The sequence below is a fragment of the Pristis pectinata genome, chromosome 19 (assembly GCF_009764475.1).
Source record: "Pristis pectinata isolate sPriPec2 chromosome 19, sPriPec2.1.pri, whole genome shotgun sequence".
NCBI lineage: Eukaryota > Metazoa > Chordata > Chondrichthyes > Rhinopristiformes > Pristidae > Pristis > Pristis pectinata.
Window position 1 is genome coordinate 19641047 of NC_067423.1, and position 16100 is coordinate 19657146.

At 43.2% G+C, this 16100-nt stretch overlaps 2 protein-coding genes across 10 annotated transcripts in view; one reads left to right on the plus strand and one right to left on the minus strand.

The window, feature by feature from the left end:
• Window positions 1–10355, minus strand: part of pus7 (pseudouridine synthase 7) — a 52852-nt gene extending 42497 nt beyond the window's left edge. For 2 of the 5 annotated variants that reach the window (XM_052033937.1, XM_052033936.1), the window contains exons 1-3: window positions 10256–10355; window positions 5944–6435; window positions 3032–3116 (exon numbers count right to left, since the gene is read on the minus strand). In XM_052033937.1, the coding sequence (XP_051889897.1) occupies window positions 3032–3116; window positions 5944–6435; window positions 10256–10263 (585 nt within the window). In that variant the 5' untranslated portion in view covers window positions 10264–10355. Of the gene's footprint in view, window positions 1–3031; window positions 3117–5943; window positions 6436–10044; window positions 10161–10255 lie in introns of those variants that run through there. The other 3 variants (XM_052033938.1, XM_052033939.1, XM_052033940.1) reach the window with 3 other exon arrangements.
• A 2578-nt stretch (window positions 10356–12933) lies between these two features.
• srpk2 (SRSF protein kinase 2) overlaps window positions 12934–16100 on the plus strand; it is a 141936-nt gene continuing 138769 nt past the window's right edge. For 3 of the 5 annotated variants that reach the window (XM_052033949.1, XM_052033953.1, XM_052033952.1), the window contains exons 1-2: window positions 12934–13025; window positions 13205–13265. In XM_052033949.1, coding sequence (XP_051889909.1) covers window positions 13010–13025; window positions 13205–13265 — 77 coding nt within the window. In that variant the 5' untranslated portion in view covers window positions 12934–13009. The remainder of the gene's footprint in view (window positions 13026–13204; window positions 13266–16100) is intronic. The other 2 variants (XM_052033951.1, XM_052033954.1) reach the window with 2 other exon arrangements.

Below are 16100 nucleotides of genomic sequence, written 5' to 3' on the forward strand. Positions count from 1 at the left end.
AGGGATGCTAAGAGGCAATACCGACTCAAAATAGAGTCCCTGACCAGCCGTCGGTTATGGCAGGGCTTACATGTCATAACAGGCTACAAGACGAGGTCGGGCTGCATAGCTAACAATAGTGCATCCCTTCCGGATGAACTTAATGCATGCTATGCGCGTTTTGAACAGAAGGGAAGTGGATTGTCACCATCCACCCTGACAGCCACCAATGAAGCTGAACCTGTGATCACAGTGGAGGACGCAAGATCAGTCTTCTGGAGAGTGAACACGAGGAAAGCACGTGGCCCAGATGGTGTCCCTGGACATGTGCTCAGATCTTGTGCTGATCAGCTGGCAGAAGTATTTGCAGACATATTTAACCTCTCCCTGCTTCAAGCTCAGGTTCCCAACTGTTCTAAGAAGACCACCATCATCCCGGTACTGAAGAAAAGCAAGGTAACATGCCTCAATGACTACTGACCAATGGCTCTGACATCCACCACCATGAAGTGCTTTCAGAGGTTGGTCATGGCACGCATCAACTCTAGCCTACCAGACAACCTGGACCTATTGCAATTCGCTTATCGCCGAAACAGATCTACAGCGGATGCCATCTCCCTGGCCCTACACTCAGCTCTGGAGCATCTGGAGAGTAAAGACACCTACGTTAAACTATTGTTTATTGACTACAGCTCTGCCTTCAATACAATAATCCCAAGTAAGCTTGTCACCGAACTCCGAGACCTAGGACTCAACACCTCCCTCTGTAACTGGATCCTTGACTTTCTAACAAACAGACCGCAATCAGTGAGGATAGGCAGCAATACCTCCGGCACGATTATTCTCAACACTGGTGCCCAACAAGGCTGCGTCCTCAGCCCTCTACTCTACTCCCTAGACACTCATGACTGTGTGGCCAGATTCTGCTCTAACTCCACCTACAAGTTTGCAGATGATACCACCGTTGTAGGCCGTATCTCAAACAGCGATGAGTCGGAGTACAGGAAGGAGATAGAGAGCTTAGTGGAATGGTGTCATGACAACAACAACGACCTCAATGTCAACAAAAGAGCTGGTCATTAACTTCAGGAAAGGGGGTGGTGTACATGCACCTGTCTACATCAATGGTGCTGGGGTCGAGAGGGTTGAGAGCTTTAAGTTCCTGGGAGTGAACATCACCAACAGCCAGTCCTGGACAAATCACGTAGATGCCACAGCCAAGAAAGCTCACCAGTGCCTCTACTTCCTCAGGAGTCTAAAGAAATTTGGTTTGTCCCCTTTGACTCTCACCAACTTTTACCAATGCACCATAGAAAGCATCCTATCTGGATGTATCACGGCTTGGTACGGCAACTGCTCCGCCCAGGACCGCAAGAAGCTGCAGAGAGTTGTGGACACAGCCCAGCGCATCACGGACACCAGCCTCCCCTCCTTGGGCTCTGTCTTTACCTCTCGTTGTCTTGGTGTAGCAGCCAGCATAATCAAAGACCTCACCCACCCAAGACATTTTCTCTTCTCTCCTCTTCCATCGGGTGGAAGATACAGGAGCCTGAAGGCATGTACCACCAGACTTAAGGACAGCTTCTACCCCACTGTGATAAGACTATTGAACGGTTCCCTTATACAATGAGATGGACTATGACCTCACGATCTACCTTGTTGTGACCTCGCACCTTATTGCACTGCACTTTCTCTGTAGCTGTGACACTGTACGGTTATTGTTTTTACCTGTACTACATCAATGCACTCTGTACTAACTCAATGTAACTGCACTGTGTAATGAATTGACCTGTATGATTGGTTTGTAAGACAAGCTTTTCACTGTACCTCGGTACAAGTGACAATAATAAACCAATACCAAGCAGAGATCACAGGTCTGGGAGGTGCTGTCAGAACAGCCAACACGCGTAACTATAGTATGTTTTGTAGGTGACACACATGACAATGATGGTGGAGAGAATGAAATTAATCTGCTTTTCTAATATAGTATTTTGTTGTCATGATTATACATCTGATCATAAACTGGATCAGCAAATTTGCAAATGACACCAAGATTGGGGGTGTAGTGGACAGCAAGGAAGGCTCTCAAAGCTTGCAAAGTGAGCTGGACCAGCTAGGAAAATGGGCTAAAAAAATGGCAGATGGAATTTAATGCAGACAAGTGTGAGGTGATGCACTTTGGGAGAACAAACCAAGGTAAGACTTGCACAGTGAATGGTGGGGCACTGAGTTGTGCAGTAGAACAAAAAGGGACCTGGGAATACAGATCCATAATTCCTTGAAAGTGGCATCACAGGTAGATAGGTCATAAAGTGAACTTTTGGCACATAGGCGTTCATAAATCAGGGCACTGAGTACAGGAATTGGGATGTTATGTTGAAGTTGTACAAGATGTTGGGGAGGCCGAATTTAGACTATTGTATGCAGTTCTGGTTACCTACGTACAGGAAAGATATCAATAAGCTTGAAAGAGCGCAGAGAAAATTTACAAGGATGTTGCCGGAACTTGAGGACCTGAGTTATAGGGAAAGGTTGAATAGGTTAGGACTTTATTCCCTGGAGCGCAGGAGAATGAGGGGAGATCTTATAGAGGTATACAAAATTATGAGGGGTATAGATTGAGTGAATGCATGCAGGCTTTTTACCCTCAGGTTGGGTGAGACTATGACTTCTAATTAAGTCATAGGTTTAGGGTGAAAGGTGAAATATTTAAGGGGAATCTGAAGGGGAACTACTTCACTCAGAGGGTGGTGCAAGTGGGGAACGAGCTGCCAGCGGAAGTGGTGGATGCGGGTTCATTGTAACAGTGTGCGTGGATGAGAGAGGTATGGAGGGCTATGATCCGTGTGCAGGTAGATGGGACTAGGCAGAAAACCATGCCGGCATGGACTACATGGGCCGAGGGCCTGTTTCTGTGCTGTAGTACTCTATGACTAGTATTGCAAATTAGCAGTCAAACATAGTTATCATTACACTCTTCAATGTCCTTTCATGCACATTCACTAATCTATCATTAATGATATCCAACAACGTCTGGGCTGCAAGTCCTTACCTCATCATCATCTGGTACAGATAAATCATCCAGAACAACTATCTTTCCATCTTTGTTTATTTCATGCACAACAAAATCTGAATACCTGTATGAGATAAAGGTACAGAAAATTAAAAATAAACTTCAATTTTACTTCCCCTTTTTAAAGATTCTTTTCATTATGCCGTTGCATCCTTTTTCAATTAAGCAGGGAATGCGAATTTTCAGTGTTCATCATTATGTCAGATGCTAACTTACCAGTTGCATGAGGTACATTACTTAAAATCAGGAGTAGTTTTGAGGCTTGAGTAAATGCACAAAGGTAACTGCACATTCTAAACTCAAAACCCAAAGACAATTGTATTGTTCTACTGTATAGTAACTCACGTTAGCATGAATAAAATTTAAGAAGCATAGATAAAAAATGATTTTATATTCACAGTACTTAATTTGAGATCTTCCCCCAAGCAATATCCACATTGAATTAACGAAAATAGATTATATAGTTTTGATCTGAATGTACTTCAGATATTACAAGATATTAATCCATTGAAAAAAGGATTATCCACACTGAAAAGCAAAACGGCATAAATGTGACTACATCATATTCACAACTAGCTAAATTAACTGTTATCAGGTGAGGTTTGACTGCATCACTGTCTGCATCATTGATGAAATGGACCATATTCAGGGATTCATCTTCGGATCTGAATGAATATGCCACAGCCGTCACTGACTTCGTCACATGTGTGCGCCTTCAAGAACATACCGATTTTTCCCAAACCAGAAGCCCTGGATGAACCAGGAGATCCTCAGTCTGCTGAGAGCTAGATCTGTGGCGTTGAAGACCGGCAATCCAGAATCCTACAAGTAGTTCAGGTATGACCTATAAAAGACCATCTTGAAAGTGCAAAGGCGATTCTGAGTGAAGCGAGAGACACAATTGGATGCACTACAGCTGTGACAGGCTTTGCACACCATTACTTCCTATAGGGCGAAATCTAACAGCATAACTGGCAGTGATGCTTCATTTCCTGACGAACTCAACGCCTTTTACGCACGCTTTGAAAGGGGGAATAACACTACACCTATGCAAATCCCCACAGCACCTGACAACCCTGTGATCTCTGTCTTGGTGGCAGATGCTTTAACATCCTTCAAGAGGGTGAACCCTCGCAAGGCATCAGACCCCAACCTGTGCTGGAGTGTTCAAGGACATCTTCAACCTCTCGCTGCTGCAGTCCGAGGTTGTAACCTGCTTTCAAAGGGCATCAATCGTACCGGCGTCCAAGAAGAGCAGGGTGAGCTGCCTCAATGGTTATCTCTTGGTAGCACTCACATCTACTGTAATGAAGTGCTTTGAGAAGATGGTTATGGCTAGAATTAACTCCTGCCTAAGGACCTGGACCTGCACCCACTGCAATTCGCCTACTGCCACAACAGGTCTACAAGCAGACCTGTACTCCAGTCTGCTTTGGAGCACCTACACAACCACAAGACATACGTCAGGCTGCTGTTTATTGATTACAGCTCGGCGTTCAACACCATTCTCCCCTCAGTACTAATAACCAAGCTTCAAAACCTGGGCCTCTGTAACTGGATTGTTGACTTCCTTATTAGGAGACCACAGTCAATGTGGATCAGAAATGACATCTCCAGGTGCACCTTAAGGATGCGTGCTTAGCCCACTGCTCTACTCTCTCTACACTCATGACTGTGTGGCTAAGCACAGCTCAAATACCATCTATAAGTTCGCCGATGACACACTGTTGTTGGTAGAATCTCAGATGGCAACGAGGAGGCGTACAGGAGTGAGATAGATCAGCTAGTTGCACGGTGTCACAACAACAACCTCACATTCAACATCAGCAAGACCAAGGAATTGATTGTGGACTTCAGGACGGGGAAGTTGGGAGAACACACGCCAGTCCTCATTGAGGGGTCAGCGGTGGAAAGGGTGAGAAGCTTCACGTTCCTGGGCGTCAACATCTCAGACAATCTATTCTGGGCCCAACACATTGATGCAATCACAAAGAAGGCACGCCAGTGGCTCTACTTTGTTAGGAGTTTCAGGAGATTTGGTATGTCAACAAAGACACTTAAAAATTTCTGTGGATGTACAGTGGAGAGCATTCTGATTGGTTACATCACAGCCTGGTATGGAGCCTCCATTGCACAGGATCGCAAAAGGTTGCAGAGGTTTACAGACTCAGCCAGCTGTTTCATGGGCACAACCCTCCACACCATCGAAGACATCTTCAAGAGGCAGTGCCTCAGGAAGGCAGCATCCATCACTAAGGACCCTCACCATCCAGGACATGCCCTCTTCTCATTACTACCATCAGGGAGGTGGGACAGGAGCCTGAAGACCCAACCTCAACGATTCAGGAACAGCTTCTTCCCCTCTGTCATCAGATTTCTGAACGATCCATGAACACTACCTCGTTATTCCTTTTTTTGCACCATTTATTTATTTTTGTAATTTATAGATTTTTATGTCTTTGCATGGTATTGCTGCCGCAAAACAACAAATTTCACGTCATATGTCAGTGATAATAAACCTGATTCTGATTCTTTAAAACTACTACCAGTTCTAGAATTATTCTGGAAGCAAATATAAAGACATACTTATCTTTACCACATATAAATGTTGAAATGAAGTCATGCAATTAACAAGAACTAATCTCTACTCAAAACTGAAGTCGAAATTTACAGTTTTAGAGATAAAACCATTAAAATATTTATTGTTATATGATTTCAACTTCAGCTAATTGTGGACAATAGCAAGTAAGTTTGTTAATGGACATTTAAGCAAATCTAGAAAGCAAAATGACAACAATTTTATGCAAAATACATGATGAATTTTGTGTTCTCAATTTTATTTCACCTTAGTTAAATATCATCTCTACTTATGGTCTTACGGTTATCTTTACCTTTCCTTCAGAATTCCTGAGAAACCTTCGTGAGTGCTGACAAATTTAGTGATTCCAACATCTTGCTCAATCAAGCCATGTTTCATCATGTCAGCGAAGCTGTCTCCATCGCCTTCTTCATCCTCCTGAAGTATGCCATCATCTGTTTCTTCCACAACGTCTTCTCCATTATTCTCACCTTTTCTGGAAGACAAGTCCTGCAAACCACTTTCAATTCCTTCACTATGTTTACAAATAACAGATTGATTAGAAGATGCACTCGGTTCTGAAAGCTTGGTCCTTTTATGATGTTCTTGTTCAGTTTGCTCATCAGCATGATCTGGGCAAGGACGCTTCACGGAAAGATTAGTTGCTTCCTCCTCTTCCATGCTGCTGTACAATGTAGACATAAGTTTACTTTCCTCAAAGGTAGTCCATACTTTTTTTGACTGACAGACTTTCAAAGGCACATGACAGAGAATATTTCTAAAAACTTGACGGAATGAGGAAATCCTAAAGAAATTGAAGAAAGATTCAAGTGATAATATGCAACAAGGATATGGACTTTTTCCTGACTTAAAATAGATAAGGTTTATGTCTTCTCTAAAAAACATCCATGATAGTCACTTAAGATTGGACAGGGACACAAAAAAATAATATAGGGGAACTGAGCACTTCCTTTCTATTTTTACTTCTGCCGATACACCTTCGGCACTTCAGTGGTACTGGATAGCAGATTTTCAGACTATTGGATGTTATTCCTAATAATACTCAACACACTTTCATTTCACTTGTTTTTTTAAACATGCTGACAGTAAATTTTCTGGTGAACCTAGTGAGCTTAAAGGGAGGGGAAATATATTAGCAGTCTGACTCCTGGCTCTAGTTACAAATCTACCCACATTCCTGGCCCCTGGTGTTCCAGATTTTAACTCTGGCCACATACTCTGCCCACAGTCCATACTAACAAGATAAGATCTTTATTAGTCACATGTACATCAAAACACACAGTGAAATACATCTTTTACGTAGAGTGTTCTGGGGGCAGCCCGCAAGTGTCACCACGTTTCCAGCGCCAACATAGCATGCCCACGACTTCCTAACCCATACGTCTTTGGAATGTGGGAGAAAACCGGAGCACCCAGAGGAAACACACGCAGACACGGGGAGAACGTACAAACCCCTTACAGCCAGTGGCCAGAGTTGAACCCGGGTCACAGGCGCTGTAAAGCGTTACGCTAACCACTACACTACCGTGCCTGCCACACTTTGGTCCACATCATGCCTGAACTCTGGACTCCAGCTCACACTCTGAACTAATAAGTGAGCCACATGTTGAACTGTCAGGATTTCTGTAAAATCAGATGCCGAATATCAAAGTATTACAGTACTTCCACTTTGTTCCTCAACTGCAACATTGTATTCTCTTTCATAAGAATACAAGAGCCCGAACATGTTCCACCTTTCCACAAGATCATGGCTGCTGGACAGAGCTTAATTCGAACATGTGTGAGGTGTTGCACTTTGGGAAGTCAAATGTAAGAAGAAAGTATACAGTAAATGGCAGGACCCTAAGGAGCACTGACGTACAAAGGGATCTTGGGGTGGAAATCCATAGTCGAAGTTGAAGTCAAGTTTATTGTCATATACATGTATGTGGAGGTGCAATGAAAAACTTACCTGCAGCAGTATCACAGGCACATAGCATCATATAAGCAGTACTCACAAGAAAAACATAAATTATACCTGATTATACACTTTGAGCTTCCTCAAAGTGGCAATACAAGTTGATAGGGTGGTATAGAGAGTGTACAGCATACTTGCCTTAGTCGATCTGGGTGTTGAGTATAAAAGTTGGTAAGTCATGTTGCAGCTGCATAAAATTTTGGTTAGGCCACATTTGGCACACTATAGTCAGAGTCTTTTTCACAGGGTGGAAATGTCAAATAGAAGAGGGCATAGCTTTGTGAAAGGAGATTTATGAGGCAAGTTTTTTTTGAACTGAGAGCAGTAGATGCCTAGAACGCATTGCCAGGGGAGGTGGTGGAAGCAGACACGAGAGCAATGTTTAAGCATTTGGATATACACATGAAGAGGCAGGGAATGGAAGGGTGACAGACCATGTGTGGGCAGATGTGCGGTTTAAATTGCCACCATGGTTGGCACAGCCGAAGGGCCTATTCCTGTGCTGTACTGTTCTACATTCTCCCAGTCATAGAATCATACAGCACTGATCTTCTACTTCAACATTATTTTCCTTTCCTATGCCCAGACCTTTAATTCCTTTATTATCCAAAATCTATCATTCCATTCTGAATGAAATCAATGACCAAGCCCCCATATGATGTGCAAAGTACAAGATATTCATTTCAGTGCCTTGAGCATGCTCCCTGCCTCCACAAGATTTACTATTTTTTTTGTCCCTAATCAGTCCCAATATTCCCTCAACCAGATTCTCATTTACTTTAATTCAGTGCTACTTCTCTTCAAGGGTTGCTCAACCTGCTCCTCTATTTTTCTGTCTGTCTCTTTTAGTTTGATCATGATCCACTTCTAATTTTTGATAAGGTGTTGACCAAAACTCACTTCCAGAGTCGCATCTCTTTCCATAGCAAATGTCTCCAACCCAATATTTTTCCATGTGGATTCTAACTGAGATTCCACCTTCTATAATTCAGATCCTCAAAGCAGTCCTGGTCCACAGTTCCATTTTGTGGTTCAACACAATGGCCTTCTCTTTTTCTTTCTTTCAAATTTCAACAGTTCTTGAATTCTAAAACTCATCTGGATCTTTCTCCTTTTCCTCTGACCACATCTCATCCCCAAGTGCAAAAGCTTGCTGCATTTTCACTATCCCTTCTAACCTTCTCTCTCATCTTGAACAATTAGTTTTCAGCAGGGGCCTCAGCTTTATCTCCCTAATTGCTCTCCTTCATGATTCTAAACCCAGCATGATGTTTACCTCCATGGCCTTCTCTTCCACCAGGCATCTTAATTGCAAGCTATGGACCCCTTCTCCCTCAGATTGCCAGATGCACCTGGACTTATCCATCTGATCTCTCCCCCTCTCGACCCATCTTCATCACTAACTGCAAATACGACATTGGCTCTCAATTTCTACTCTATCCTTACTCTCTCACTCTAATCTATACCCTCATCACCACCCCCTCCAACTCCAATATTGTCAGCAATGATAGCTGATTTAACAGTTAGTGCTTCTGCGTCACAGGTTAAGGGACCAAGGTGCAATCATGATCTTGGATGCTGTGTAGAGCTGGCATGTTTGCCCCATAAATGAGTAGGTTTCTGCTGGGTACTCAGGTCTCCTCCTACACCCCAAAAGCACTGTTTAATTGACTACTGTAAATTCATTTGCACTTCTTCTAATTTCATGTATTGCATTCAGTGCTCATAATACAGTACCCTATATATTGGAGAAACTAGATATAGATTGGGCGACTGCTTTGCAGAACATGTCCATTCAGTCTGCAAGGGTGTCAGTGAGCATTCTGTTGTCTGTCACTTCAATTCTCCATTCCACTTTCACCTCTCTTTGGCATCTCTCACTGTTCCAATGAAGGCCATTAGCTTGAGGAACAGGACCTTATTTTCTGTCCTGACGTATTTCAGCCTTGTGACTCAAAAGTGAATTTAACAATTTCAGCTATCTAGGATTTCCTATTTACATCGGTCCTGGTCAGCTCATAGGTTACCTAAACTGCTGAATACTTGCAGCATTTTCTTTTATTTTAAACTTTAGCAACTGCAGTGTTCAGCGTCTCATAATTCCAGCCTGTTTATCTACTATATTCTGTAACTAACAATCTCAATTTTAATTCACATTACGTGTATGGTGCTGGAAGTTCTAACGCCTTATGGGATGCATTTCTTTGAGCAAAAAGCTCCCTTTGGGACCTCCGCTTCGAAGGGGTATCATTTTCCCCGTTTTGCTTTTCTGAACAATTTTTGTTTATAGCCCACCTGTACTCTGTTATTTCTCAAATCACTCTTCTAGCTGAATATTAGCAATACTACTGACATTGCAGCAGAAGTTAATATTTGCAGCCGTCCATAATTAACCAAAACATGCAAAATATGAGTAAAAACTGCATTCCACTACACCGCTTTAGCCGTCCCTTCTGTCATTAGCTTCACACCAACCGTTCCCCGACAAGGAATGGAGGCTGCAAACTATGCGATTTATAACAAGGCCTCGGATCATCGCACGATGTCACATTAGAACATTTCCCAACGATAACTGCCCACCAGTACTGAAACGCCCTGCAGGTCACGTTACCTGAGAAAGGGTTTCAATAAATCCCTGGTTACTCACCACAACATGCAGCAAACTGCAGACCCACAGACAGGAAACACATGCGGCAGCGCCCGCACCGATCCAGCCGTCCCGCCCCCGCTCACTCATTGGCCGTTCGCTGGAAACATCGGCGGAATATCCGGTATTGCCCCAAGCGTCCTGCTATTGGGGCAATTTGGGGGTGGGTCAGTGTTCGGGGGTTTTGGGGGTGGGAGGTGTTGGAGGGTTTTGGGGTGTGGGTATTGGGGTGAGATTGTTGGGGGATTTGGGGGTGGGGGTGTTGGGGAGTTTCGGGTGGGGTGAATAGGGGGGTTTGGGGGTGGGTCAGTGTTAGGGGTTTTGGGGGTGGGGTTGTTGAGGGGGTTTTGGAAGTGGGAGGTGTTGGAGGGGGGATGTTGGGGGTGTTTTGGGGTGGAGGTTTTGGTGTTGGGGTGTGGGGATTGGGGGGATTTGGGGGTGCTGGTGTCGGGGGGGGGTGGGGGTGTTGGGGAGTTTCGGGTGGGGTGAATGGGGAGGTTTGGGGGTGGGGGTTTGGAGGTTGGGGGTTTTGCAAGTTGGAGGGTTTTGGGGTGGGGTTGAGGGGTTTGGGGTTTTGTGTGTAGGGGGTGTGGGGGTTGAGGGGTTTGGGGGTGATGTTTTGGGGGGTTGTTTGGGTTTTGGGGGTTGGGGGATTTTGGGCAGTGGGGTGGTTGGGGGTTTTTGGGGTGGTGGGTTGGGGGTTTTGGGGATGGGGGATTGGGAGGTTTTGGAGGCGGTGTTGTTGAAGGGTTTTGGAGGGTTGAGGGTTTTGAGGAGGGTGGGGGGGTTGGGGTGGGGTTTGTTGGGGGTTTTGGTGGTTCGGTTGTTGGGAGTTTTTGGGGTTGGGGATAAGTGGGGTGGTTTAGGGGGAGAAGTTGGGTGTGGAGGTGGCATTACAGGCCTGAGCGGAAGTAGATGATCTTTGGGTAAAGTCACATTTGTAAAACGCAAAAACCACAGCCCAAGAAAATTCAGCTGCTAGCCTTGGGGGAGTGGGGAGGGGGTGGGGGGAGGTCGGGTCAAAGGGGATGGTGGTGGGGAAGGGGTGGGGTCAAAGGGGGGTGGTGGAGGGGGAGGGAGGGGTGTGGGGAATGGGGTGGGAGGGGGGACTGGTGGGTGTGGGGGGAAGGCGTGGGGTGAGGGGGTGCAGGGGCAGGGTAGGGGGTGGGGTTTAGAGGGTGTGTGTGGGGGGAGAGGTTGGGATGGGGAGGGGGAGGTGTGGGGGAGGGGTTGGGATGGGGCGGGGTGGGATGGGGAGGAGGGTGGGGATGGGGGAGGAGGGTGGGGATGGGGGAGTGAGGTGGAGGGGAGGGGGTGAGGTGGGGAGGGGTGTGAGGAGGAGGTTGTGTGGTGGGGTTGAGGAGGGAGTGGGTAGGGTAGAAGAGGGAGTGGGACTGAGGAGGGTGTTGAGGGTTGGTGAGTAAGGGGGTGTTGGGTGTGGAGGAGAAGGGGATGGGGTAATTTGGTGGCAGGGTAATTTGAGCAAAGAGAGAATTGGGGGTGGAGAGGAGTGAGGGGAAAATGTGGGGGTGGGAGGGGTGGAGAAACCTTGGATGGTGGAGAGCGAAAGGAGAAATGGAATAGAGGGGGGAGTGGGTTAACGGTAGGGTGGCTGGGGAGTGAAGGAATAGGGTGGGAGGTGAAAAGCAGGTGGGAAGGATGGCCAAGACAAGGGTAAGCATCAGGTGTTTGGGGTAAACAGGAGGGATGGGGGACAGGAGATGGGAGGATCAGGAGAAGGGTAGAGAGAAGAGACGAGGTTGAGAAGGGAGAGGGTCGGTGGGGAGAAGGGGGGAGTTAGGAGTGTGAAGGGGAAAAGTGGGATGGTGTTCAAGTCCACGAAAGCATTCTGAATATCAATCAAGTTCAAGGTGGTAGTGGATGGGGCACAGTTTGGATAAAAAGGCTGTGGGTTTCGTACCACTTCACAACTATGAGCTCTGGTATTATACAGAATAATCACTGCACAGGTGCCTTTTTTTTCGGAAAGAAAGAAATCCCAGGCAACTTCTGAAACACACCAAACCCTTTCATTAAAAGTTATAACGTTTTCAGAGAAAATAGAATGAGCAAGATCAATGTTGAGAATCTGCTTGACGTACACGCTGTTCCAATTTACATGATTCAAATATTTCTTCGTTGCAAAGATCGGCACATTCAATAGGAAGCCGGATAAGCACAAGAGGGAGAAGGATAAAGAATGAAATGTTAATAGTTGGATGAAACAGTTTGGGAGAGCTATAAATATTCTGCAAGATCGGGTGTGGTATCTGTTCACAAATACAGGCCTGTGATCACTGCAGTGAGGCAACCACGATGAAATTAATAACTGTACTGATCAATAAATATGCACACAATGAACGCGGGTCTAAATAATATGAAATTCCTTTTTCACGGACGAAATGTTAACAGCAGAAAGCAAGTGAACAAGTTAATCAGCGCATCCTCAATGAACTGAAGATGAATGACTAAATTATTTAACCTAGTTTATTTTTATTTAACACATGAGAATAATATATAAATATTTGTAGTTTTTTTGTTTAAAAAGCATAATTGAGAATTATTACTTTTAAGGAAAGATGAGGTTTGAGGGTATCTATCCATCTTTGATATTGGCCTTTTAATTACTGCCTTCCATATATGGCAAGTGACGTGGTTTGTGTATGGGTCAACCGAGCTTCCTTGCGCTCGGGTGCCTGGAAGTTGACGGTTGCGCCTGCGTGCCGCTCAGCGAGGACAATCCCGGCTGGAAAAATGAGTTCCAGGAAAGGTAAAAAATGCAAATAGAAGGCTGTCCGCCAGTCAGTTTAAACATCAGGCACTCTGTAAAACATAAAGCTACAAATAATCCGCGTTATACAATACAATTGAGAGGGTTTTATTGTTGTTGAGAGATCGTTTTTTTTAGTTTCGTTTTTTAAAATTTTCTTGCATTTCTTGCCTTGTCAGTCCTGGCCATTCAAGCTCGAAAGAGGAGGCCGAAAGGAAAGAAAGAGAAGGCTCATAAAAAGTGAGTGGATTAGAGAGTGGTGTGTATTTGTCCAATTGATGCTTCTGCTCCTCCCCCCTGCTGTTGCTGGATCTCAGATAACGCTGGTTTGGGCTTGGGCAGAAAGAAAGGCTTTTTTTTGCACTGGCTGATGGTGCAAAGCAGTGGTATAATCTCTTAAAATTATTTAATGTTTGTTTATGTTTATGCATCATTGCATCCCTTATGTTATTTAACGTTTTCTTTCATACTAAAAGTTCATTTTGAGGAATATTAGCCATTTGTAGAATGTGTGCTTGGCTTAATTTGATAATAGTACATATAATTTGTTGTTAATATTGCTTTAAAATATTTTCTCAATAACTTGCCAACGAATATAAAACTCTACAAAACTGATGTGTGCATTCTTCTGTGTAAAATGGTATTTTTATTTGATAAACTAATTGGTTTTCCTGAGCAGTTTAGGCATGTGAGCCTTCCATAATATGCATGTAATGTCCCTTTGGTAACATAGTACTTAATAGGCTTTTCTTTCCCAAAAGCATGATGGCTCCTGCTGTTAATTTGCATTGTATTGTGTGTTTTGGGTAATACTTGAATAGCTGTTTGTTCAATATCCGTGAGTCTATACTAAACTGAGGAGGGATTTCTTTGTTGCAGTATATGAAAGAGATGGACTAATTCTTCGCTAACAGATGAGGTTTTTAATGCTGATAAGTTGCTTATCCTTTCAAATTTTCATCTATTCTGTACATTAGGCCAAGATTCATCAAGGAACAGGGTGGAAATAAATGTTCTATCAGAGGTATTGAGTGTTATTGGTATGTTTGTAAAATGATGGTACATCACACTTGTGAAAACAGTCATATCATATCAAGTGTGTTACTTGATTACAGTAATGCTTCCTCATATATCTGGGATGACTTGTTTTTATCAATCAACAACGCAAAATAAGAAGAAATCCTCGGTGGTTGTAAGTTGGAACTAAAATATCAACACTCATTCCTATTCTTGACAACCATATGGATAATAATGAATCTCTTTGAAAAGGAAGACATGGAGAAATAGCTAGGAGGTGAAGCTAGTTGGAGAGAACTCTTTGAGAAAGCTGGCATAGTGCTGATGGGCTGAGTTGTCCCTGGTAATACTATTGTGATTCAATAATCAATTCCTTAGTCAATTTGATTTGTAGTATCCTGAAGGTCTTTGTATTTAATGTGTTTCAACTTCCTTAAGCAATATGTGAACTGCTTTGAAATCCAAATGGCAACCCTAATCATTCTGGAAGCATTGCAACTTGGGGATGTTCAATGTTTAATTGTAGACTTGTGAGCAATTTCTTGTTAATTACTTCAGATCTTGTAAAGAAATGTCTGTTGCTTCATCTTGAATGGAGATGTACCTTGATAATGACCATCATTGATAGAGGAATAATGTATACAGCAGGAACTGAAGGTCGGCTCATTAAAATTACTTGCAGAAATTTCTCATAAGCAATGATACTGGATGCAGGGTAGCACAGTACAAACCAATGTGATATTAAAATAAAATAAATGTGGGAATATCTCTTTAAAAAAAAGCAGATTTTCTTGGTGTCATTTGAGGTTTTTTAAAAAAGAGGGGTTTGCTTTAAACTGTGGATTTCCAAATGTAATGTGGTCACTGTGTAATAAAAGCAGAATAGAACTGAGTGGAACCACTCAGCAGATAAGGCAGCATCTCTGGAGAAGGAAGTAACATCTCAGGTCTGGTGCCCTGATGAATGCTACCAACAGATTCATGACTGACATACAACATGTCAAGATCTGTAATTTTTTTTGTTTTGCTTTAGTTTTTTCTTTGCTTTTAGATCTTCAATAACACAAGATGCTCTACAGGATAATATTTTTAGAACATCTAGCTAGTACAGTTGTGTTGAGGGACCATGCTGTACAGGAAGTGGAGTGCAAAAAGCAGACTGTCACTAGATCTCTAGCATTTCCTTTTTAGTGTTAAGTATCAAGAGACAAGTCTGATTGACTTGTTATCTTTATTAATACACATGTCTGCAATTCAGTATTGCAGTTGGTTTGCATATTGAACAAAGCAGCCTAATAATGTGAAAAGTAAATATAATATTAAAAGTTGAGCCCATTGAGAGTCCAGAGTTGATCTTTGCCCCAACTCTTTCTTTGTACCAAACTGGATGAGCTCAAGTTTTGTTTAGGATGATATATAAAGTAAGTTTCCAGTAAGTACCTACAGCAGTTAATGACAAAACACAAAGTAAATGATTGGTAGCAAACAACAGACCTAAATTAGATCGTAGTTTGGTAACATGGTGTACTGAGATCTAGACTAGTTCTACTAAATAGCTGATTGTTTTGGGGTGTTGTGTAGGTTAAATTTGGATGATTGATATGAGCATTATTAGAAAAAAAATTATGGCACAAAAGAGTTAATGATCCATTCCAAGGTTTTAGAGAAGCTTTAAGGAAGTTGTGGATGCTTTAGCCTAATTCAGGAGTTGTCCCTTTTAAATTGGGGAAAATTGGATATATTCCAATACATTAGAAAGACGACGGAAAGAAAGAAATCAAGGGATTATAGGTCAGTTCTGATGAAAAGTTATTGATCTGAAACTTTCCATGGATGCTATCTGACCTGAATGCTTCCACTATTTTCTGCTTTATTTTCAGATTTCCTGTGTCTGTAGGATTTTGCTTTGGAATTATTGGTCTAACTGTTTGAGGGAAGTTATTGTAACTAATAAGGACAGTATGACTGAAATCTTGGAGAAATGTTATTTGATGAGAGAGAGGTAGCGTGGTTTTATAACGTCTCATGTCCAAGTTAATTTATTTGGAGTATATGGAG